At 38.2% G+C, this 23,475-nt stretch overlaps 4 protein-coding genes and 1 long non-coding RNA gene across 5 annotated transcripts; 4 read left to right on the top strand and 1 right to left on the bottom strand.

Annotated features, from left to right (window-relative positions):
- The first annotated feature begins 1,837 nt into the window (after positions 1-1,837).
- LOC119076164 (probable peptide chain release factor C12orf65 homolog, mitochondrial) lies at positions 1,838-3,036 on the top strand. The gene is made up of 4 exons (XM_037182849.1): positions 1,838-2,124; positions 2,194-2,408; positions 2,592-2,663; positions 2,751-3,036. The coding sequence occupies exons 2-4, from the start codon at positions 2,249-2,251 to the stop codon at positions 2,960-2,962; spliced, it is 444 nt and encodes a 147-aa protein (XP_037038744.1). The 5' UTR covers positions 1,838-2,124; positions 2,194-2,248; the 3' UTR covers positions 2,963-3,036.
- On the top strand, positions 1,938-2,236 carry LOC119076170. The gene is made up of 2 exons (XM_037182856.1): positions 1,938-2,124; positions 2,194-2,236. The coding sequence occupies exons 1-2, from the start codon at positions 1,957-1,959 to the stop codon at positions 2,230-2,232; spliced, it is 207 nt and encodes a 68-aa protein (XP_037038751.1). The 5' UTR covers positions 1,938-1,956; the 3' UTR covers positions 2,233-2,236.
- A 1,613-nt stretch (positions 3,037-4,649) lies between the features above and the next one.
- Positions 4,650-9,592, top strand: LOC119076127 (protein KTI12 homolog). The gene is made up of 3 exons (XM_037182798.1): positions 4,650-4,805; positions 4,906-5,474; positions 9,271-9,592. The coding sequence occupies exons 1-3, from the start codon at positions 4,769-4,771 to the stop codon at positions 9,547-9,549; spliced, it is 885 nt and encodes a 294-aa protein (XP_037038693.1). The 5' UTR covers positions 4,650-4,768; the 3' UTR covers positions 9,550-9,592.
- LOC119076092 (carnosine N-methyltransferase) lies at positions 9,077-11,732 on the bottom strand. Its single transcript, XM_037182747.1, has 7 exons — positions 11,512-11,732; positions 11,189-11,435; positions 11,015-11,133; positions 10,652-10,955; positions 10,182-10,276; positions 9,985-10,123; positions 9,077-9,923 (listed from the first exon to the last, which is right to left on the bottom strand). Exons 1-7 carry the CDS (start codon positions 11,613-11,615, stop codon positions 9,759-9,761), a joined length of 1,173 nt encoding a protein of 390 aa, XP_037038642.1. The 5' UTR covers positions 11,616-11,732; the 3' UTR covers positions 9,077-9,758.
- A 3,880-nt stretch (positions 11,733-15,612) lies between these two features.
- LOC119076209 lies at positions 15,613-15,965 on the top strand. Its single transcript, XR_005087578.1, has 2 exons — positions 15,613-15,784; positions 15,843-15,965. It is a non-coding gene; the product is annotated as an uncharacterized LOC119076209 (long non-coding RNA).
- Positions 15,966-23,475: the final 7,510 nt, after the last annotated feature.

Genomic DNA, 23,475 nt, shown 5'->3' with positions numbered 1-23,475 from the left:
CCAAGCATTAAAACATAGCTAACGCCGACCCGTACGAAACACCTATTCGTGTCAAAAGCCTTTAAAATCACTTACATTATCCACTCTTTGCCTTGTTATCATATACAAATAAATTGCCGGAGGCAATATAGACAGCCCCGTACGAAGACAAATTTCATGAATTCCTATTTAAACAGCTATATACCGCTATATTTAACTATATTTCACTATAAATAAACATTTCACAGAAAAATATGATATTATATAGCTCTATATGCCTGTATATATAGCTGTATATATATATATATATATATCAATATGGCTGTATATAGGTATATATAGATGTCCATATATGGAATCCCTGAAACCCCTCACACTTAACACATTATTTCCATGTTAACAGAAACTCTCTAAGTATCATTTTTCCCAAGATATATCACTTTTAATAAAATCCAATATGGCCGCCGGCAGCCATTTTGTTAGGAGACCGGAAATAGTACCGATGCTTTACATTCGTTAATACCTTTCAAACAAAAAAAAATTCATGAAATTCGGTCAAAATTTACTCGAGATATTGTCAAAATGCACCACGTTCACTGTACTTCTGAGTAGCCAGATAAGAGCTCACTTCAAGAGACCTAGCTCACGCTCCGGAGAACATAATTTCATAAACTTTTTTTTCCCTGATTGGTACGGTCAATACCTATCTAATAAAGCTAAAACAGACGAAATATGTTCAAATGTGGCCGACATACAAGCAAAAACTGCTTGCCGCCCTGTGCCTGTTTCACACCAAGGGGTCTAACTCACGAGTCGGTCATCCGATTTCCATAAACTTTTTTTTTGTCGATCGGTATTGTAAGTACCTTTTATTTGATGTATCACTGACAAGTGTAGTGCTTAAATGTCTGGAGATATCGTCGAAAAACACTTAGGCACTTATTGGGCCCCAGCTCCGGAGAGGTCGATCCGAAATCAACCATCTTCGAACTTAGCCTGTCTTTTGACATTACCAAACGAGGAAAAAAAGAATTTTTAAAATCGGATGCGTTTTACTCAAGTTAGAAAACCCACAGACAGACGGACAGACGGACAGACATTTTTTTTCGCGGATTTGGCATCTCTATACAACCACAATAGGTTTCCCCTTACTCAGGGAGTCCAATTCGACGTGTTACAAACGTATGCGTAAACCTATAAGACCCCAGTACTTCGTACGGGTCTAAACAGAATTTAAATGAGGGACCTGCTCGACGCGGTAGTCAGAATTTCTCATTATAAATTAAGTGTTTAATGTTTGCATAATGCCACTGGCACTGGATTAAAAAATAATCTCGTGATTGGTCGAAGTGCGTTCCTTACCAAAGAATTTACAAAAGGATTCCATCGAGGAGTAACTCCCTGATTTTTCAACAAGGATTATATGGGAACCCCTCGAGTTGAAAAGATTTAACACTTTCTTAATAAATTGTTTGCTTGTAAATTGAAGGAGGTCGATGGTCATGACATACCACTGCTTCTAGCATAGAAAATATTAGGCGGCTGATGACACCAAAATCGTCTTTTTATGTCTTTCGTATGTACACACAGAAGTCATGCTTTCTTAGCGTGAGTTGAAAGACACATGTGTCATAATTTGGAGGCTTTTTGGCGTCTTACATACGAGAGTTAATGCTAGAAGCAGTGCTATGGTCTAGGACATTAATTAAAATAATTTTTTAACAGTATTCACCAGCGTAGCACATACAATACATACAATAATACCATCTAGGCAGTTTCCAATGTTGCCATCAAATTCGTTTCTTTTTACAGTCCACATTTCGTTGTTAAACTAGCAACGCTGCTACTTCATTACTCTTTGAACGAACAGCTGATTGTCAATTTAAGAAGTATATGTGCACGATGTTTATGATTTAAGTGCTGGCCGGTCTTCAATTAAAATTTTCTGAATAAAAACCACTAACGGTCACGATTACTATGAACCCTTCTACCAGTCAACAAGTGCTCAGATTATACAAAAATCTATTGAGATACGGCAATCAGTTACAGTTAACCGACAAGTGGTATTTCATGAACAGAGTTCGGGACGAATTCGAAGCGAATAAAGGACTAACGTCAACTGAACAAATCGAATTCTCCATTAAGGTATGGGAGAGGATAACTTCCTGGTAATAAGGGACCGGATCTAATTAATAAAAAATAATTTGTTTCCAGAGAGGTGAGGCCGTTTTGAAGAACAAACGGATCGTCTAGAGACCAAAAGAACCATATGATGCAACGTTCGTTATCATTTCTACGACTGTCCAGTACGCATACCATTAACAGCCTGCGATTATTTGTTAGCAAATCAACCACAATAGACTTTTCCCGTGTACCAAAGTTAAACGACGAAGATTTGGAGGAGCAGTTTGTTCGAGGGAGTGGACCTGGTAAGTAGTAGACAAGCATTTTTCGCAAGTATGGACAGCATAACAATCAGTGTTTCTGTGAGAGCTCTAAGTTGTTACGGTGTTCCCCAGTATCACTGTTGTCTAATATGTGCTTAAATGCTTCACAGTCATGTTAATTTGATGGACACACTAGGCACTTTATGAAATAAATCAATTTTCCAGGTGGTCAAGCGGTCAACAAAACTGCAAACTGTGTCATTTTGAAACATAAACCGACTGGCATTCAAATTAAATGTAAGTGATGACATCTTTATGCGCCTACGTCCAGTTGTGCTGCTCAAATTTTTAACTGACAAGCTAATCGCTTTCAACATAATGTAGGCCATACGACACGAATGCTCCACCAAAATCGACAAGAAGCTCGTCGACTGCTGATCGCCAGACTGGATAATCTTTGGAATGGTGACGATTCGGTGGAAGCACAGGAGAAGCGAATTTTCGAAAAGAAACACACGGAAGCGAATCGTCGACGACGGAAGTTGGATGACATGAAAAAGCGCTGGATGGAACGGGAAAAATTAGATGAAACTTAGGATGTATGTGTGTATGGTTAGCAGACTGTAGCGAGCAAAGACATAATAAATGAAAATGAAGTGCTATTATCGTTGGTTCGTTTACTTTCACTGTTCAAACGAAGTTATTATGTGCGAGAGCTATCAATGCGACCTATATAGCGATATCGGTCACAAAACGACAGCGGTAATGACATTTTTTTGTCATTGCATAACAATGCAATAAAATACTCTCAACCTCCCCTTTATACTTGTGTTCGTTAAATATAGCCCCATATGGTTTCTGTTAATGATCTCGCATTTTCTTCCCCATTTTCATTTTGAACACCTGGCTCCCAGCCGTTTTCTCTTTGTGTTTTTTATAAAAGAATAATGGGAGAGAAGTTCGAAATGAGTTTTTTTTGGAGGGGTATGGTCAGAAATCATCTGGACGTTCGTTTTACGGAGAACTCCTAGAATCAACATCACAATTTTCTACTAAAGCATTTGTTGCTGCTTTGTCGGTTGTTAATAGTCATCTGGCAAAAAATGGTATATCAGTGCCTTTTTCGGAGCACATGAACAGAGGGCCAATAGTGATGAAAAAATCAGAATCAGACGTTCCATAAGACCGCAATCAGAAACTTGAGCCAAAGAAATTCCCGCAGTTATCATTTTTCCTTCAAAATTTTAACAAAAGAACCCGAAACCCCTTCAGCATCTTCTCAAGCTTATTTTGGAAAATTTAATTCTGAAGTTCCGAAAAATTCCAAAAAAAATCATCTCAGTTAATATCTTGTAGTCAACTACTATGAATCCTAAGACGAGAGCCTGCAGTATGGTTTTTATCCTGATTCTAAATCTCTAAGTCTCTAAGACCTCTTCAGGATCTGAATCCATACCTGTTATACAAAGTACAGTTAAATGGAAATTAAAGAGAGGGAGATGCTATGGTGTAAGTACTGTCGTGGCTCTCCGACTACACAATTCCATTTAATTTAAAACGGAACTCCGACATATTATTTTATTATTCATTTCAAATCTGGGCATATTCACTTCACACTCGTTGCTAAAATACGTTTTGCAGTATAATTACACACCTTTCGTATATGGTCACCTTTCAATCAATTAGACCCATTAGATCTTGTTACAAAATCTATTACTTCAATGGTTTTAACCAACTCACGACAAGCATGAGTGGTACTAACGCACTTCAAGCATGAGTGGTACTCTAAATAGAGTACAGAAACGGGGCAGTGTATAGAACAAATTTTGGCACTGTAAGAAAATCTGGAAACATTTTTCATACAAAACCCAACCAGAAAAATACGATCTATAAATGAATATGTTCGGAACTTGACAGTAGAGATCCGATTATATCGGATTAAATTCAGAACTTGTCTTGTCAGGAATAGTACTCTAACTGTCACTCGAAGCACTTTCGCTTGAAATGTGTTGGTGGTACTCTTAATGGGATACTTTTTCTGGTTGGGAAAGATGGAAAAATTTCTTATCCACGGTACTGACTTACGAAGGTTATCGCTTTCTCGGTCACACTAATTCAACAAATATTTTTGCCATCGATTCCTATCCTCATAAAGTTACTCTATAAGAGTGTAACTCTGTGCCTATCCCCAGATACAAATGTGGTCGTTTACAATAAGGTTCAATTAGTGGATACTTTCAGTGATCAACGCGTTGGTGAGATGTGATTGTGAATTGTCGCGATGGTGGCTGTCAAAACATCTGTTGAGACATTGTATTTAAGTAAACAAATAAACGTGCAGTGTCCGTGAGTTTACGACTAATGAATTTTTCGAAGAAAATTAAAGGAATTATCGAACCGATATGCCGCTCATCATAATTTCTGGGTTGCCTAGCAGCGGTAAATTGACAGCCAAAACGATTTTTCTTTTACAAAAATGAAACTAAGCGGCCACGTAGCTGCTCCTTTTGACTGAGATTATAATCGAAATTATTCCCAGGTAAATCAACGAGAGCACAACAACTGCAACAGTTTTTTACGAAGCAAGGAAAGATATCGAAAATCGTTTCGGAAAATGTTTTCATCCCGAAAGCTGGCTACCAGAAAAACGAATACTTCGCCGACTCGCAAAAGGAAAAAATTGTTCGAGCCGATTTGAAATCGGAAACTCTTCGACTGCTCAATAAGGAAGACATTGTCATTTTCGACGCCGGCAACTACATCAAAGGATACCGATACGAACTCTATTGTGCCACCAAATCAGCCAGAACGTCACAATGTACAGTATTTTGTGGCATACCGAAGGCCAGCGCCTGGGAGTTTAACTGTAAGCGCACGCAAACCGAACAGAATTTGAATGAAACCGGCAATGAATTGGACAATGGTGATGTTATGTACACGCAGGAAATATTCGACGCTTTGTGCATGCGTTTCGAAGAACCGCACGGGAACAGTCGTTGGGATTCGCCATTGTTTACCGTATTCCCGGAGGATGAACTGGATGTGGATGGAATATACAAAGCACTTTTTGAGAGTGTTCTACCGCCGCCGAATACGTCTACGCAGAATGTGAGTGATTTGTTTTAGTGATTTTACATGATCAATCCATGAGTCACATCACAGCTAATGTAAGAGTCATTCATTCGAATCCGAATGAGCAATGGAATGGTGCAATGTGAATCAATTGAATTTCTTAAAAATGTCGTGATAACTTATGCGACATTATGGGATCGTCTGTTCTATTTATAGCCTAAATTTAGGTACCTTAGCTCGTCATTTACGTTCGACATACTAAGACCCTCACTTGGAAAATAGAGTTCCCTTGGAATAGAGTCTGACTTTATCGGCTATCGCGCTAAAATTTATCAGATTTTCATTTCTGTGATGAAAACTCCCGATTTCTCGTGAAAAACTCATCAAAAACTTTTCGTTTCGTTTGAGGGTCCCACAGCACTAACTCCCGCGTTAAGCATGGAAACGCATGTCATGTTATTACTAGGGTGTAGCGTTTTGACGAAAGTATTTTGTTTTTTAAGGCCTGCGGGTAGGTTCGATGCAGAATGGTCCACTGAACACGAAAATACGAAAAAAAAAATTTTGAAGTTCGAAGCTCCCATGCACACCTCTGAAAACCGACTTTTTTGGTCTCAAAGCCATAGTGAGATTAGTTCTGCCGGCTGTGTGTAAAAATATATCATAAGTGTATATGATAATTAATCGTAGAGACCGTGGCTTCAATTTGGCATACTTTAAAATTTAAAAAAAATTGAGTCACCGTTGAACAATTACAAAAAGTGCTCCCGACCATGACTTTTTCAGAATTTTTTTGGATTTAAAGCTTTCTAAAATATGTGACTGGAAAGGAATATTAGTCGTGTCATAGCTCATTTTAAAGGGAATTTCAAGAGCTTTCAAACGAATATAGACTCGACGTAAAGTCATCGGGTTGCAGATTCGATGACCTTCTAGTGTGTAGAAAATGGTACGATAAAAACCATATTTTTTTTAATTTGTCACAGAATTTATGCAAAAACGGTTCCAAATTGTTTTCAGTATTGCTGGCTCTTAAAATTCCCTTTAAAATGAGCTATGACACGACTAATATTCCTTTCCAGTCACATATTTTAGAAAGCTTTAAATCCAAAAAAATTCTGAAAAAGTCATGGTCGGGAGCACTTTTTGTAATTGTTCAACGGTGACTCAATTTTTTTTAATTTTAAAGTATGCCAAATTGAAGCCACGGTCTCTACGATTAATTATCATTTACACTTATGATATATTTTTCCACACAGCCGGCAGAAATCTCACTATGGCTTTGAGACCAAAAAAGACGGTTTTCAGAGGTGCGCATGGGAGCTTCGAACTTCAAATTTTTTTTTTCGTATTTTCGTGTTCAGTGGACCATTCTGCATCGAACCTTCCCGCAGGCCTTAAAAAACAAAATACTTTCGTCAAAACGCTACACCCTAGTTATTACACTTAGCTTCCCGACACAGGAAACATTTGTTATACGACTTAGGTTTTTTCAAGAGCGCTATAAAGGTCTAAAAAGGGCAGTCCTACTGTAGATCTCAGCTGTCATGCATCGTAGAAAATCCAAATTGATTTTAAATGAAGAGTAAAATTATCTTCTTTTTTTAGAACCCAGTCGTGCCAGACCAGTTGAAAATCCGAAAACTTGAGTGTCTAGTGTCTCGCACCGGCACGACAGGTTTTTAAATAAATATTTTGTTTAACTTTCATTCTTCATTTGGCACCACTACCTTCAAAACAGCTTGGATTTTCTACCAAGCGTGACAACCGATATACACAATAGGCTCATCTTCGTTAGGGGACGAAATTCAATTGTCAATTGTCAAAAAAAAATTGGATTTCCTTTATGATCAATCGACAATTTCTAACAACACTTCGGATGATGTACACACTTAAGAGTCATATCGCCAAGACTTCAGGTGATTGGGGAACAAGCCGACTCCGATTTTAATGAGTGATAGCTCGTTGGATTCGCCTTTCAATTCTAGGAAACACGTATCTTTCACTTTTTCTAAAAAAGATTTGTTTTCTGTGAAAAGTGTTCAAAAGTGATCACATGTCAGAGAGTACCGAAAACAGTTTTTCGGCAATAACTCAAGAAAAAATTATTTTAAATTGTTGTAATGTTGTATGATTGTCGGCCTTGGAAAGACCTACAGATAGAGTATACGCACTGCTTGGTGCTAGTTGATCCACGAGAGCTATGACTTAAAATATAGTGAATGTTCGGAGAGTACTGTTTCTCTGCAGCTTCGTTGTTCCACGGAACTAAGTATGGGGTGTTGTAGCTGGCCTCACCCACTATCGTTCCACACATAAATGAGCCCAGTACTTTTGTGCTGCAAGCCCACAGAAGTGTTAGAAAAAAAGTTGGTGCCAAAATGCAGATTTTTTTCTTCTTTCTGAGGGCTCTACAGCTGGAACAGCATCTGGAACGGTACTATGGCAGTCATTCTTTATCGTCTACTATTCTTTTACCTTATCAATAGAAAAACGCTTCGAAATGTCACGAATATATCAGATCCAATGTTAGCAAGAGAAAAATTATCAAATTTTTCTCGGAGGATTTTAGTCAAATAAAGTGTTAGCGTATAGCAAATGACCTCAGGACTCCGGAACAGTAGTTAGTTTTTCAATCGGACCAATATTTACTACGTGACAGGAGTTTGGCAAACCGTTTGCTCCCACTTGATCATATCGTTTTTCCAAACTTATGTCGCTTAGCAAATATTGGTCCAATTGAAAAACTAACTACTGTTCCGGAGTCCTGAGGTCATTTGCTATACGCTAACACTTTATTTGACTAAAATCCTCCGAGAAAAATTTGATAATTTTTCTCTTGATATTACTAACATTGGATCTGATATATTCGTGACATATCGAAGCGTTTTTCTATTGATAAGGTAAAAGAATAGCAGAGAAGCAGTACTCTCCGAACATTCACTATATTTTAAGTCATAGCTCTCGTGGATCAACTAGCACCAAGCAGTGCGTATACTCTATCTGTAGGTCTTTCCAAGGCCGACAATCGTACAACATTACAACAATTTAAAATAATTTTTTCTTGAGTTATTGCCGAAAAACGGTTTTCGGTACTCTCTGACATGTGATCACTTTTGAACACTTTTCACAGAAAACAAATTTTTTTTAGAAAAAGTGAAAGATACGTGTTTCCTAGAATTGAAAGACGAATTCAACGAGCTATCACTCATTAAAATCGGAGTCGGCTTGTTCCCCAATCACCTGAAGTCTTGGCGATATGACTCTTAAGGCCGGATTAGAGCGGTTTACTATTGCAATGTTTACATGCGATGTAAGGCGCTTTAACCTGGCCTTAAAAATTAACAACGTCCTCGTCAACCCAGAAGAGCTTTCCACTGAAGTGGAAAAAGATGAAGCACCCAGGAAACGTATAAAGTAGAAATCCCCTGATGGTCAGATCATCCAGTTGATTGTTGCTGTATCTATCAACCCAGAACAACATTGATTCGAAAACTTTTGTTCCGAACTGTTGGTCTCTGCTAGATAAGGTACACGATTCAAATTTTTCCATTCGGAAATTCAGTTTCCAAAATTCCAAACGTTCATCTTGGGTATGTTCTTCTTCGCTGAACAAGAGACACAACTCAAATCTTATCTCAATTTGTAAATTAGTTTTTATTTGTACAGTTCATTGGTTCATTGTTCTTTGTTTAGTTTAAAATGAAAATTTAAATTTTGTTCGAATGAATTGAGTCATTCGTTTGTTTATGTGTGTGTATGTTGTTTCATTGGTTAAAATTAGGAATTTCTTTCATTAAAAATAATAAAAAAATTTCAAATTCGCATTTAGGCTCCGCTTAGCGCAACCAACTACCTCTTCGAACTCGACAAATTGACGCAGGACGTTATTAGCACCGTCACCGCATCGCGTAAGATCGGTGTCGTTGGTCCGGTTAAATACAAAAACTCGCTAACGATAAACGTTCCGTCCGACATGAATGCCAGCCAACTGAATCGTTTGCGTCGCCAGTTTTTGAATTACAACAAACTACACACATCGACCGGAAGCAATTTGGACACTGCGGCCCAATTGTTTGTGCAATTTTTAAATTCGAATTTCAATAAATAGAAAAAGTCGACGAATCCGTCGATGAGGTAAAACAGAAAGGAAACGAAAATTTTGTGTTATGTATTGAGTAGCCGTATTCTAACATTAATTGTTGTTCGCATTTTTCTTCATCGTATTGATGGAGATTTAACTCCTCGTATGGCTTTGGTGGTCATATTAAAAGAATGTCATTAAAAATTAGCAGTCCCCGTCCTCTTTAAAAAAAATGGTTACACATTGTCGTTGACACTGTCGTCCGAAAATCCATTCTCAACCACACCGCTTGCTGCCGACACTAACGGCTTACGGCACACGAAGAACACACTCAAATATTCGCTCTGTTGCATTGATCGCGGATTCTGCGCGTATTTGGTTTTGACACCAGTCTGATTTTTCTGGAACAGCAAATTTTTTGAATAAGTTCGGTTGCTCAACCGCATAACACTCCATCATTACCAGTATCTCAAATCCAAGCGACTTGATTATAATGACCAAGTCTTCGTAGGTGGGCTCCACACTGCCCTCATGTTGTACATCACTGTAATGGTACAGTAACGGTCCCAAATTGACCCAAATGCCGCCAGGTTTGAGAATGCTGAAATTATCGGAACGGAAAAGTGAAAAATTTCGTTTCGAAGAGAGCAGAGCGTTACTTGTATATGTTCTGGATGAATTCAGCCACATTGTTTGCGCAATCGATGAAAAAGCAGGTGGCTACACACTCCCAATAGTCAACTTCTTTGTACACCTGCGAAATGTTACAGAAAAAACTCGTTAAACGACTTGATCTTCAAAGATGATGAGTTTAGCGGGGGACAGTATTTTGCGAGCGATTTGTTGGCTCCCATATCGCCATCGGAATAAATCAAAATCAATAAATACAACAGGCTGACAGGCTTCCACTTGCTGAATCAAGTTTGCCATATTAGGGACGATTAAATCAGTCTAAGCAGTGCAAGTGGGCCTACGGTGCATGCAGCACAGTCAATACCAACTTGACTGTCGTTGGAAAATTCGGAGACCTTATGTCTCATTCTTTCCTTTGATTCTTCCTTATCAATGGAAACAATTTCACAGATATTCCCTAGACCATCACCATCCCCATTCAATTCGTTCGACTTACTTGTAAAAAGTCGCCAGCTATCATATGAAACTCGCCAGTCGGTGGATCCTGCGTCGGACTAACGTCTGGAAATGTGATCGAGTTCACTTGATCCTCTCGCTTCGCATTGTTCACGTACTGATGCACCCACGGATAAATGGTGTACTGGTTGTCGATGACGCATTTGTTTAGCACAAAATTCGATGCGATCAACATGAACAGCGAAAACTCGTTGCCTTCGCAGTAGTAACCGCGTCGCGCCAATTCGTAGGTTAATCGGCCGAGACCAGCTCCAGGTACAAGTACTTTGATTTGACTGACGTCCCTGCAAGACAATGAAATTATCAAAAGTGTTTTGCCGATGTCAACATGTCCAGTTCGTACACGTCGGCGGGATTGAATTGACTCAGAATTTCGTCAATGATCGGTTTGTAACATTGTGTCCGTTCCTCCTCTCCGTCCGAGCTCCAGTCGCGAGCAAACTGTTTCAATGTTACTTGGACCTGAAATTTTCAGTATTTAGTGCTTCAGTTATCTCGTCACTGATCCAAGTCTCACCTTGTCCAAGTCCATTTCGCGGACACGAACCACTTGTTCGTTATCAGGTCGAACGACCGTTTGATTTTCGTTTTGGAAAATTTTGTCAACGTCCTGCAAAATGCGTTGGATCACCTTCTCGTTCTCGTCTATGCAATAACGGATCTTGGTCAAATGATCTCGGTACTGTGACAACATCTGTTGATGTGGTTTCGGTAGTGTGTTCAGATATTTTTCGGTATTAGCCACACGACCCATTGAATAGTTTCTGTTGTGGAGATAAGCATAGTTACGGGTCATTTAACCACATTTTTTGCAATATTGAGCAACAACCAAAATTTTACCGATAATTTTTAAAAGCAGCCAATATGCACAAGAAGTTATTTTGCTCCTCTTCGATATCCTCTGGGTCGCAGGGATCATAATTATTGTCGTGTATGCGATTCATTGTTGCAAGAGTAAAGTTTTAAAAAGCGTGCTCTCCAGTGGAAAATTGTTGTAATAATAAAAAATCTTCTCCAAAAATAATGTTAAACAATAGAACAGTTTGACGTTTGAAAACACATCGAACACATTGACATTGATTCAGTGTTGCCAGCCTGAGTTGATTAGATGGGCTAGACTTATGTGTGTCAGTTAGGTTTGTTACTGTTTCAAAAGTTGTGAATCACAACTAAGTCATTTGAAAAAACCACAGAAGAGAACAGTTGTGAACAATCCAATGGCTCAGAGGGATTCCTTTAAGAGCGATATCGCGAAATCTTCGAACAAATTTGGGACAAGGAATCACGGATCGGATTGAGTTATAGCTCATGCGATTCGTTGAACTGTTGTAGTACTACGTTTTGGAAAAATATATTTTGTTGTGGACGCTTTGGACGCTAGAGGTCGCGAAGTACGTATCTTTCAGAAGGGGTCGAAAATCGTTTTTTCGCAATAACTCGAATGAAACAATTTAAGAAAAAAATATTTTTAGCTAGTCTTGTAGGTCACATTCAAAATATTTGCGGCTTGTCAACTTTCGGCACCCTGGACTTTACTTAAATAGTCGTGGAATGCCTCCAAATAAATTTATAAAAATCTAGAATTCAGTTTTGGATTTTTAGAAATTTATTTGGAGGCATTCATCGACTATTTAAGTAAAGTCCAGGGTGCCGAAATTTGGAGAGCCGCAATTAATTTCAATGTTTTAAAGAGACGCTCACTTTAAGTATACATACCACCACTGTCGGTGGTATCAGCCATTTTAGCAAAGTATATAAACACTGAAGGTAGCGCTGATCCGCAAAAACACAAGGCTGTAAAATTTGGGGAGGTCACGCAGACCGCCATTTTATTCGCCTAGTCGGTTGGCCTGTAGAGGCGCCACATCTTTTTTTGTAATACTTCAATCTCACTGGACTATTTTTTTGTGTAACAAGTTCACATTGATTCATTCCCATGAAATGTCACAGCAGTGAAGTTTGTTCATGAAAAAATAATTCAGTGACAGCAGACTTTTGATGAAGAAAAGATTACTAAATTGTAATAGGCTACTTCGCGAGGGAATAAACGCACTCACTTGCTGTGGGGATAAACAAAAAACATAACCGCACATACCGAATTTTCCGAACAATATTGTTTTGTTCTTACGATATTTTGTGCAAGAAATTCATCAGAAATGTAAATAAATAGTGAAAATTATGAAATATTGTAAAAATAAGTCGTGTCGTCAAGTTTTCGGTGACCTTTGTCATGTTCTGTTTTTGTTGGCGATTTCGTATCGGATGTTTGTCATTCCAAACCAAAAATGAATCTTTTTTTTCGGCTGAAATCTCGATGACAAGGCTTATTTTCACAGTATTTCATAATTTTCACTATTTATTTACATTTCTAATGAATTTCCTGCACATAATATCGTAAAAACAAAACATTATTGTTTGGAAAATTGCGTATGTGCGGTTATGTTTTTTGTTTATCCCCACAGCAAGTGAGTGCGTTTATTCCCTCGCGAAGTAGCCTATAGATTTTACCCTTAGTTTCTAAACTCCATTCTCCTATTAGATACGCCGGAACACACCACGTCTGATGATTTTACATACAATAGTATTTTGCATAACAAGGGGCGAAAGTAAAAAAATTCAAACGTGTGAAGTTTGCAGCCCGCGCCGCAGGCAAGGGCGGCAATCACACGATTTGAATTTTTTTACTTTTGCCCCGAGTGATGCATACTATTTTTTATGCCAAATACTGCGGAAGATTTGTATTTTCGGTCCGAAACAAAACATAATTTTAATGAAACTGTTGAGTTATCAACAAAATTTGCTGTAGAAACACCAAAATGCCGAAAAGCGCGGGGGTCCAGGGGGCGGCAGCCCCCTGGTATAAAAATAAAAACAATTTAACAAATGAAATTACTGTAAACATACATTCACTTGCTCACAAAACATTTGGCTATCGTCAACACAACACTACACTCAATGCGTACTTTCAATCAAGTGAACATGTGTTTTCGAGACATATGAGGACCGAAAGTAAAATGATGACAGTGACATTTACTTTCGGCCCGCAAATACGCAAGCCCACGGGGCGAAAGTAAAATGATGACAGTGACATTTACTTTCGGCCCAAGGCCTGAATTTTTTTACTTTCGGTCACCATTTGAGGACCGAAAATACAAACTTTCGCAGTATTTGGCATAAAAAAAAATCACCACATCACGGCGATGACAACCATCACTATAGGTGAAGTTTTGTATGAAATCCGCCATGTTATCATCAAGTGTGGTGGGTCAACAACGTATCTGTATCTGGGTGACCTCTCCAAAGTTTACAGCCTTGCAAAAACACACGGATCACTACTTTCGGGTGAAAATAATTTTCATAACGTTGGACCCAAGTAAAATCGAGTAAAATTCATTTTGTTAGGTTGCATAGATTGTAGAAATTGTTATTTAAAATTTAAATTTAAAAATCGAAATCATTTGTTAGGAAATTAAATTTTTGAAGGGTTTATATACGTTGCATTTTAGGTGAAAAAAATGACCTTTGTCACGAGTCCCTGGCCAGCGGCAGTGTTCAAATTCCGTGACATGTTATAAAATGGTAAGGAAGCCTAGCCTCTGTAATGGAAAAACATCCTTGGTCCCACTGCAGCGGACGGGAGCGACTTTTGTGGAAGTCTACCCAAAATCGAAAAAAAATCCCCTTTTTCCACGTTTTTAAGTCTTTTTGTGTCGTTATTCATTATTAAGTGCTTAAAAAGAGTGAAAGGAACTAAAATCATAATTGGGAAGTGGATACATTTATTACATAGCCACAAATGAAAGAAAACTCATCTTCCTCACTCACTAAAGATGAAAAACATTTTAAATCAAACTAAACAAGCAACGAACAGTGTATCAAACTCTTCACTTACCCGCAGGATTCACGTTAAGTGAGATAGAAGAAGACAGACACTATTTCGATCTCTAGTCACTGACCCCTTCCCAAGAAAGCAGTAAACTTAAATTGAACAAGTATTTGAAGTTTACCTGAACGTGTGCCATCTGCAGATGGAATTCGGACATTATTCAGGAAGCTAATATGAAGAGACAAATCAATCAAAACAAGCAAAAACAATAAAAATTCTTACTCACAAAGATCACGAAAACCACCTGTTACACACACCTCTTTCTCGATCGAATTCATTTCTCATAAACTCATCACATAATTGGGAATTATTAAATAATGAGATGTACTACATTTATCGCACTTCCAAATTCTGAGGCTTTAACACAACAAACGTCAGTTTGTTCTTAAACCTAATCTATATCGTTAACAAAACCAATAAAATTGCCCATCAGGTCGGGTGGCACAGGTATACGTAGAGTCCGGGACACAGCTTTACCAGCATTTCTGTCTTCCATTAACGCAGTATCTCCATTGGTCAGTACCATGTTACACTTACCAACGCTGAACATCGAAGAAATTGCGGACTATGAGGTCAGCTTAAACGCATGGAATAGCCTCCAACCGGACCGAGCAATACCTGAAACCCTGTCACTCCAAAAACGTTGGGACGAGATAGTTGTCAACCGTTTGATTAATAGTGTGCAATTTGAACGGGATGAAGACAAAGCAAGGATCTTGGCTGTGAGGAGACCAGAATCTGGAGCCTGGCTACATGCATTGCCGTCGAAATCAATTGGCACCCTTTTGGACAACAATACATTCAGAATAATAATGGGCTCAAGATTGGGTTTGGACATCTGCTCACCACACATCTGTGTTTGTGGATCCCGAGTAGAAAAAAATGGTCACCATGGACTTAAATGTAAAAAGAGCACAGGTCGACACGCACGTCACGCCGAATTGAACTGCATCATCAAACGAGCACTCTCATCAGCAGACGTACCATCGTTGATCCCGTGGTCGAAAGGAAGTACACTCATATGGGACGTAACTTGCACAGACACCTTCGCACCAAGCAACATCAACTTCAGCAAAAGAGAAGCGGGACGTGCAGCCGATGACAAAGCCAAGAGGAAGGTGAAAACATACGAGGCGTTGATCAATCAAAACTACTTATTCGTACCATTCTCGGTCGAAACGATGGGTCCGTGGAGTCGCGAGGCCATGGGCTTCTTCAATGATCTGAGTAAGATGATGATTATGAAGACAAATGAACCGAGAACCAAGTCATTTCTTATGCAAAGGTTAAGCATGGCAATACAACGGGGGAATGCTGCAGCGGTCATGGGAACCTTTAGAGAAAACGAAAAGATGGACGAAGTTTTTTATCTGCTGTCATCTTAAATTGTATTTTTGTAAATTGTAAATTTGTATATATGTCAGGATATGTGTACTAATGCTGAATAAATTTCAAGAAATTCTGGAGTTACTGGCAAAAAAAAAGCAACTGAAGAATGTAACAAATATGAAACATACAACATTACAAACTAATTTTTATTCTCAAACACCACTTATAAGTGAAAAATATTTTTTTTTATATAATTTTAAAAATTACGCAGAAATTTTCGGGATCATAATTTGACATTAGAGAACGTTAGCTAAACGGCCGCTAACGCTAATTTCCAACGCTAAATCCCCCGCTAACGCTAAAATCAACGGTAATGCCCTGTCAATAAATGGCACCATTGTGAATGCATACACATGGACGACGCAATTTTCGATTTATTTTCATTTATTATTTTAAAAGGTCATCCGGATCAATATTTTATTACTGCAATCCGTATAAACTTTACAATGTGCTGTTCGACGACAAACATCCTCAACTACACAACAAACACGTGGTTAACCTGTAATTGAAACACATGAAATTAATTTTGTGATTATTACTTCCACAATGTGATCGGATCAATATTTTATCAATGCAATTAGTAGATCTGACTTGTAGGAAGCCAGCGGTATTAAGCTGGAAAACTTTTATTCACTTTTGATTGCAATAAAACGTTTTACGAATCACATTTTCCAACTGCGTGTTCGTCGTGTGGAGGATACTATTTGAAACATTAAAAAGAGAATAAAAAACGTTTCCAGCTTAATACCGCTGGCTTCCTTCAAGTCAGATCTACTAATTCCATTGATAAAATGTTAATCCGATCACATTGTGGGAGTAATAATCACAAAATTAATTCAGGTGTGTTTGGGACTAAACCTGTCTTGCCCGTTTCTCTTCTATATACTCATTGAAGAGTATAACCTGAAGTGAATCATAACTCGCATTCATTTTTGAACCCAATACCACATCTGTATATAGAAATACAGTTAAAACAATGCTATGATCTGATACATCTCGCAATGAGAATGGAATTTCTTACCTGTCGTATTAAGAAAGACACATAGGGGTTTAGAGGGTCTCGGATTATCTGTGTAAGAATAGAAATCTCGTCCATTGATCCACCGTTCACTCACAGTCTCAGCGTCAGTTTTTTACCATATTCAAGACTTCAACCGAGCTAAACAGAACAATAAAAACCACGAGAGAAGGGCCATATTCTAAGTCCAAGTACAGTCAAATCCGCGTAAAAACGCAAGAGCGAATTAAACAAAAACAAAAAGTCGTCCGAGTCTCGTTTATCCCTAGAGTACCCATAGATACCGTTTTGTGCCGCTAAATTCACAAACCTTGGAGTTCATCTTTACAATTCTAGTGAAATGTAAAGTGAAGACAAACACATTGGAGAACTCATCAGGGACGACTCGGTGTGTTTGTTACCTGTCTTGCACGTTTCTCTTCTATATACTCATTGAAGAGTATAACCTGAAGTAAATCATAACTCTCCAATCCATGTGTTACACCACACACCGACACCGAGACACACCGAAATTGCGTCGTCCATGTGTATGCATTCACAATGATGCCATTTATTGACTGTGCATTACCGTTGATTTTAGCGTTAGCGGGGGATTTAGCGTTGGAAACTAGCGTTAGCGGCCGTTTAGCTAACGTTCTCTATTATTCTTTTGTCGTTAGTCTTGACTTACTTACGAAAAAAGCACTCCCTTTTCTTTCCGTTTACACTTCAAACAATAGAAAAGATGCGTGGTTTAGCTAACCGGAGGCAAAACGTAGTTGTCTTTTGTAACTGGAAATCAAGCCTTATGAGTCCCTTTATTTTTGACGTTAAGAGTCCTTTTTTGCTGTCTGTACACCAAACTGGCACACACATTTAAATTTGTAATTTTTCATTTTATTTTGTCAGTTTGTTTTATTGTGAGGACCCCTCATAGTCTACACATCCATCATCAAGTTATTTATGTATCTGCTTTGAACGGCAGATTTTAGGCAATTGCGCGATTTGTAGCCCGAACGACTAGCGAAAGTGCCTAAAATCAGCCGTCCAAAGCAGATACGTAAATAACTTGATGAAGGGTGTATAGACTTAGACTATGTGCAACGTTTCATGCAAAAGGCCTAAATTACGAGAAAAATATTGAAAAACATCGATTAACATGACAAGACTTTCACGAATTAACATCCAATAGCGTGGCGCTTTACAAAATCTAAAAAAATAGCTCTTCAATCATCAAATCGACCGTGCGTCGGAAAACCTGCTCATTTCTACTTCGTATACGCAATTTGATTTTATTCCAAATTACTTCGCAAACAAAAGTAACTGTACTTATAATCCAACCACACCACACAAGTGTCGGCACAGCAAATTCATCATTCACATCCAATTTGTTATGGTTTCTTTTTTGGATATTGATATTCACTAGTCTTTTCACCGACAGACCACTCTCTTCTTCGAGCCATTTATCGATTAGTCCTGCACCATTCAATCGATGAATTATGTCCTCTATGGGTTCAACGAACGGAAAATTCGGTGTCAATTCAAAATTTATCGGATATCTACTGAAAGGAATATCACTTAACAAGTGATAAGCTTTTAAGCCCAACCGTTTCTGAGCTTCTAATAATGATTGGGCCTCCGACTTCTGAATGAAAAATGCTATGGAATTGTTAAATTCACCTAATTCCTGTACGAACTGATTCGGTGTCACTTCATGAATTTTATCAACCCATCCACCAAAATTCGTCAAGTCTTCCAATGACATAACTAACCAGTCTTTCCATCCGTTTTCATTTGCTAAAATTGGAACTGTGGATGTGTACAGGTCTTTCCCTGAATTTATTTGAGGTTGGTAAATCGGCCACGTCATGTAGCTTTGAAATACCGATAAAATGCCGTTCACCACAATCAAACCAGTGAAAGTCAGAGGTACAACGACGAAAATGTCGGCACGGTTAAGATTTCGATATCTGATTGCTGAATTGTCGTTCATTAAAAGATTGATGACGTCGGCGATACATTGAAAAAATAAAATTTTCTTTTTGTTCAAATAGCCAGAAAGGATTAACAGAACTAACGAGGCCAACATCAAAATGGAAGTGTACGCGAAGAGTTGGGTCCAAGTGTCATTTTTCAAATACGTCACAAAATCAGTGTATGGCTGGGAATGAGGAACTAACGCTGCCAACATTGTTTGTCGATGTGGATACAGTAGTTTTGGCGGAAATTTTGTCATAATTTTATGATGTAGTAATATGTCTGCGTTTGAATTTCCGGATTTTATATACTCTGCGCTTGTCATTCGTACCAGTCCAAATGATGCATTAAAGACACGACTAACAATAAACCAAAACTTGACCTCATCAGTAGTGCAAATCATGTCGCTAAGCAATAAAAATCGAAGTGGATTTTGGCGGTAATTCGGTCTTTTGTCGGTGAAATAGATTTGGAGATGTTGGCTTCTTGTCACATTTATCAACTCAAATGCTGTGAACGGATTGTATTTGAAAACGTTGAAGACGGGCTCCTCATCCTCAACGCTGAAGTAAAATGCGCTGAAAATATTCACAACACCAATGCTCCAGCTCCAACGGAATAGTTCGTCTACGACATCTAACGAAATAATATGGTCAGTGAGAAACACGCCTATTCTTACCCTGATATCAATATCGGGAATGGCCATAGCTTGAGCTAACAGCGAGCCATTTTCAATTTCTGCACGCTCTGCGACCACAATTAGAAATGTATTCTTACTGCAATTCCGTTCTGTGATGTTAAAATTGCTTTCCGCAAAGTCATCGTTTAAAACATACACTGACTGAGGTGTACAACTGTCCACTCTGTCTTCGGCCCTCGATGACGACGGCACAGGAAACCAATCGTCGAGCTCAGTCGACGATCCCATGAAAAAAATGTTGTGATCGAAACCGTAAAAATCGTTTAATCGATTGATTAGATGTACACCATCATGACACCAAGCACGCATCGATAGAAGGGTATCAATTATAATTGGTGTTAGCATCACTGAATTCATGCTGTTGAACCGCATATCGAATAATTATTGCTTGATAAACGTGAATGTTGAATATCACGTGTCACGGTAGTTATGACTATCAAATGGATGACGCCTGACACTGATTCTACAAATTGTTTTTTTGAATAAATAAAACCTATTTACAATAAATAACTAGTAGAAGCCGTGGTCCCGATGCCATAAGAGTTGACCACAATCGGGGTCTTCAACACCTGAGTATTTAAATGATTTGAGTGGATAGCAATGTACCCAAACTAATTTCACGTTAGGGGAAGAAGATATCTGTTAACGGAGTACGATTGTGTACTGACAGCAGTTTCGAACAACCAATCATCAGTTGTTCCATCGGCTCCTTCTTCACAACTCACTTGAAATAGCGTTGAGTAACATAAAATCAGAGGAAATCGTGGTGTCAAGTCAAACTTGACACCGTATAAGAAATCTCTTTGGACGATACAAGCTTCAACTTACCTTAGCATCGTCGACACCAAGTTCACTGAACGCACCGACCCTACACACACTGATATGTAAAAAGCTTACTGTCGAAAAAGTCGTGGAAACCCGTCGCTATTACAGTGTTAGTTTCTTTCTGAGCAAAATTTAGAAACCTGTGCGAAATAATGAAAGTGGTTTCTATCGCATGGCAGATTGACATGCTAAACACACCCCGATTTCGGAGTGACCCATGTCTTTGCGATGACTCTGTTACATAAATATATGTTAATTACATAAAATTTAGTGCTCAGCTCAATAAATACTTTATTTTATTCGCCTACATTATTATGTCGATAAGTTGGTCGTTTCAGCCAATACAATAATAGTACATTGAGATACCAGAGAATATTGCACGCGTAGTACTCTCTTGTATATGACATGACACAGACACTCGTTGCACTCGTGCTACGTAATATACACGAGTGAATAACGCTGGAAATATTCACCGGTATCATAATGTACTATTATTGTATTAGGGCAATTCCTGACCCGAGTTTAAACTTTTATACTCGAATATAGAGTTTAAAATATAAAATTTTGACAGAACTGGCATATCGATGAATGGTTCAGTAATTTGATAATAATTACCACCAAAGTATCGTCGGATCTTGATTTTATTTATGAAATCAGTAAAGCTGTTGTCTCTACAGCTAAAGACAGTGAGCTGGAAAAACTTTTTCACCTATATGTAGCGCTACTGAATGACAACTAAAAAGATTGCACGTCGAACACGTGCTCCCATGCAATGACATGAGAGCACAGTTTGGATTGTCAATAACTATTTACAAATACGAATAATTTTTTCCACTTCACTGCCTCTAGTTTCAGAAATATGAGCTCTGCAGATTTCATCAATAAAATCAAGATCCGACGATAGTTTGGTGGAAAATATTATCCAATTACTGAGCCGTTTAACAATATGCTAGTTCTGTCAAAATTTTATACTTTAAGCTTTATACTCGAGTATAAAAGTTTAAACTCGGGTCGGGAATTGCCTTATTGTTTTGATAAATAAAGACTTGCGTCACATTTACCCTTTAAGGGTTTTTCGACTGATTAATTCAGTACCTACATTTACCATTTTAGTATCATCGATTAAACTTGTCCCTTATGGGTTATTAAGCCGCAGATTTTCCTTGATTTACTTACAATAATTGATTAATTGGGGTGACTAATGATACATGTCATTTTGTACATAAATCACTTAAAGAAAAAATCAAACGAGCGGTGGAGGAGTTCTGATGCGACATGTGTTTTTCCCATGGAGGCAAGATTAATTTTTTGTAGTCCTAATTCGTAAAATCATAGTAATTGTAGATCATAACCTGTTCTCCTCTTCATAGGTCGACTTGACTGAGTAATTTCGTCACCACAATATGACCTAGCTACATCTGATTTGAAATGACTCATTAATAATCTTCGTAAGATTATCATCCCTAATGTATTAGCTATGGTGCGCACATGCATAATATCCGATAAGTCACACGTTAGAGTAGGTCAAAATTTTGGTTTTTGTATGAAATTAAGCAAAAATTCGTTTTTTCAGATAACTGAAATCGCCTACGTTAGTTAGTTCCTATGGAAAAGTGGTTCCAGCAACTCCTAAACGTTTCTATAGATTTTTCTGTAATTTTGGTTATAGGCTAATAATGGCCCAAAAATAAGAATGGGGTTTTCAAAATTTGGAACAACCCCATACCTTGGGAGCTGGAGCATTTATGGAGAATGTCATATAAAAGCCAATTTGTATGTGTGTGTGTGAGTTGTATATTTTGGTGCATGATATTGTATGGATGGTAATATGTTGAAAGGTGTGTGTTGTTTTGGGATGCGTTTCTTGTTGGAAATTGTGGGGATCATAAAGTATTAACTTCCACTAGGTTGGTTCCTAAAATTTGGGATGACAGATGATTCCTCTGGCACTTTCTAACTTCCATCGGATTTTTCGATGGATTTGGGTTATTTTCGACATGAGTGCGATGTTCAAAGGTTGGTAACTAAATTTTAAGATGACTTCCTACTTCCGTCTGTTTTTTGATGGATTTTGGTTATTTTCGACATGTGTGTTGTATTCCAAGGTTGGCTCCTAAATTTTGGGATGACAGATGATTCATGTGGCACTTCATAACTTCCGTCTGGTTTTTTTATGGATTTGGGCTACTTTTGACATGAGTGAGGTGTTCCAAGGCTGGTTCCTAAATTTGGGGATGACAGATTTATTCCTCTGGCACTTCCTAACTTCCGTGTCTGTTTTTTATGGATTTGGATTTGGGTTATTTTCTACATGAGTGAGGTGTTCCAAGATTGGTTTCTAGATTTTGGGAAGGTTTTTTGATATTGTTGAAATGACATACTTACAAAAGTGGTGATATCAGTCAAAAAACCTTGCATTGTGCGCCGTACGCAAAAGTTTATCAACAAAAAATTGACTCAAAAAATTGACCCAAAAAGTTTGTGAAAGAAAATTTTACAAAAAGAAATTTGGGTGTGATATTTCGTATCCAGATGAGTAAATGTGTCCGAGGGCTTTAGCCCGAGGTATTTTTACTCATCGCGATACGAAATATCAAATTATTTCCCGGGTGTAGTACAATCTTTTCCTTTACGAAGGAGGGAAAGACTTTTAGTCCGTGGTACGAGTAATATTTGTCATATCCGGGTTCTAGGCGTCCTACTTATGAAAATGTATTCTATATGAGAAATTTCGACTACTGCGCCGAGGGGTTTCAAGTTTCCGCCCGCATTGTCACTTTTTTGTTTTTAAATCACCCCAGGCTTACCTAATGTTTCCGCTGCTTATAACAGGGACCAACGCAGTCCACGAACAGGCAAAAGAACAAAATTTAAACACTGCAGTAGTCCAAAATTCTCATATAAATTCAGAATTTATGTTGGTATACGCCACCGCGTTACGGACGTTCCATACACAATAAGAGACTTGATGACAGTTAAAAAATCTGTTACTTTGCCTGTTCTTGGAGTGCCTATTCGTAACTAAGTAAC

The sequence above is a fragment of the Bradysia coprophila genome, unplaced genomic scaffold (assembly GCF_014529535.1).
Source record: "Bradysia coprophila strain Holo2 unplaced genomic scaffold, BU_Bcop_v1 contig_232, whole genome shotgun sequence".
NCBI lineage: Eukaryota > Metazoa > Arthropoda > Insecta > Diptera > Sciaridae > Bradysia > Bradysia coprophila.
Note: the sequence above shows the minus strand (reverse complement) of the source record. Positions and strands in the feature narration are given on the sequence as shown.

Bases quoted from the DNA above. Each gene is read 5' to 3' on its own strand.
- LOC119076127 (XM_037182798.1), top strand. From the start codon at position 4,769: ATGCCGCTCATCATAATTTCTGGGTTGCCTAGCAGCG. The intron at 4,806-4,905 runs GTAAATTGACAG...AATTATTCCCAG, and splicing joins TTCTGGGTTGCCTAGCAGCG to GTAAATCAACGAGAGCACAA. The intron at 5,475-9,270 runs GTGAGTGATTTG...ATTCGCATTTAG, and splicing joins CGAATACGTCTACGCAGAAT to GCTCCGCTTAGCGCAACCAA.
- LOC119076170 (XM_037182856.1), top strand. From the start codon at position 1,957: ATGAACCCTTCTACCAGTCAACAAGTGCTCAGATTATACAAAAATCTA. The intron at 2,125-2,193 runs GTATGGGAGAGG...ATTTGTTTCCAG, and splicing joins AAATCGAATTCTCCATTAAG to AGAGGTGAGGCCGTTTTGAA.
- LOC119076092 (XM_037182747.1), bottom strand. From the start codon at position 11,615: ATGAATCGCATACACGACAATAATTATGATCCCTGCGACCCAGAGGAT. The intron at 10,956-11,014 runs GTACGAACTGGA...ATTGTCTTGCAG, and splicing joins CAATTCAATCCCGCCGACGT to GGACGTCAGTCAAATCAAAG. The intron at 10,277-10,651 runs GTAAGTCGAACG...AACATTTCGCAG, and splicing joins TAGCTGGCGACTTTTTACAA to GTGTACAAAGAAGTTGACTA.
- LOC119076164 (XM_037182849.1), top strand. From the start codon at position 2,249: ATGATGCAACGTTCGTTATCATTTCTACGACTGTCCAGTACGCATACC. The intron at 2,409-2,591 runs GTAAGTAGTAGA...TCAATTTTCCAG, and splicing joins TGTTCGAGGGAGTGGACCTG to GTGGTCAAGCGGTCAACAAA. The intron at 2,664-2,750 runs GTAAGTGATGAC...AACATAATGTAG, and splicing joins GACTGGCATTCAAATTAAAT to GCCATACGACACGAATGCTC.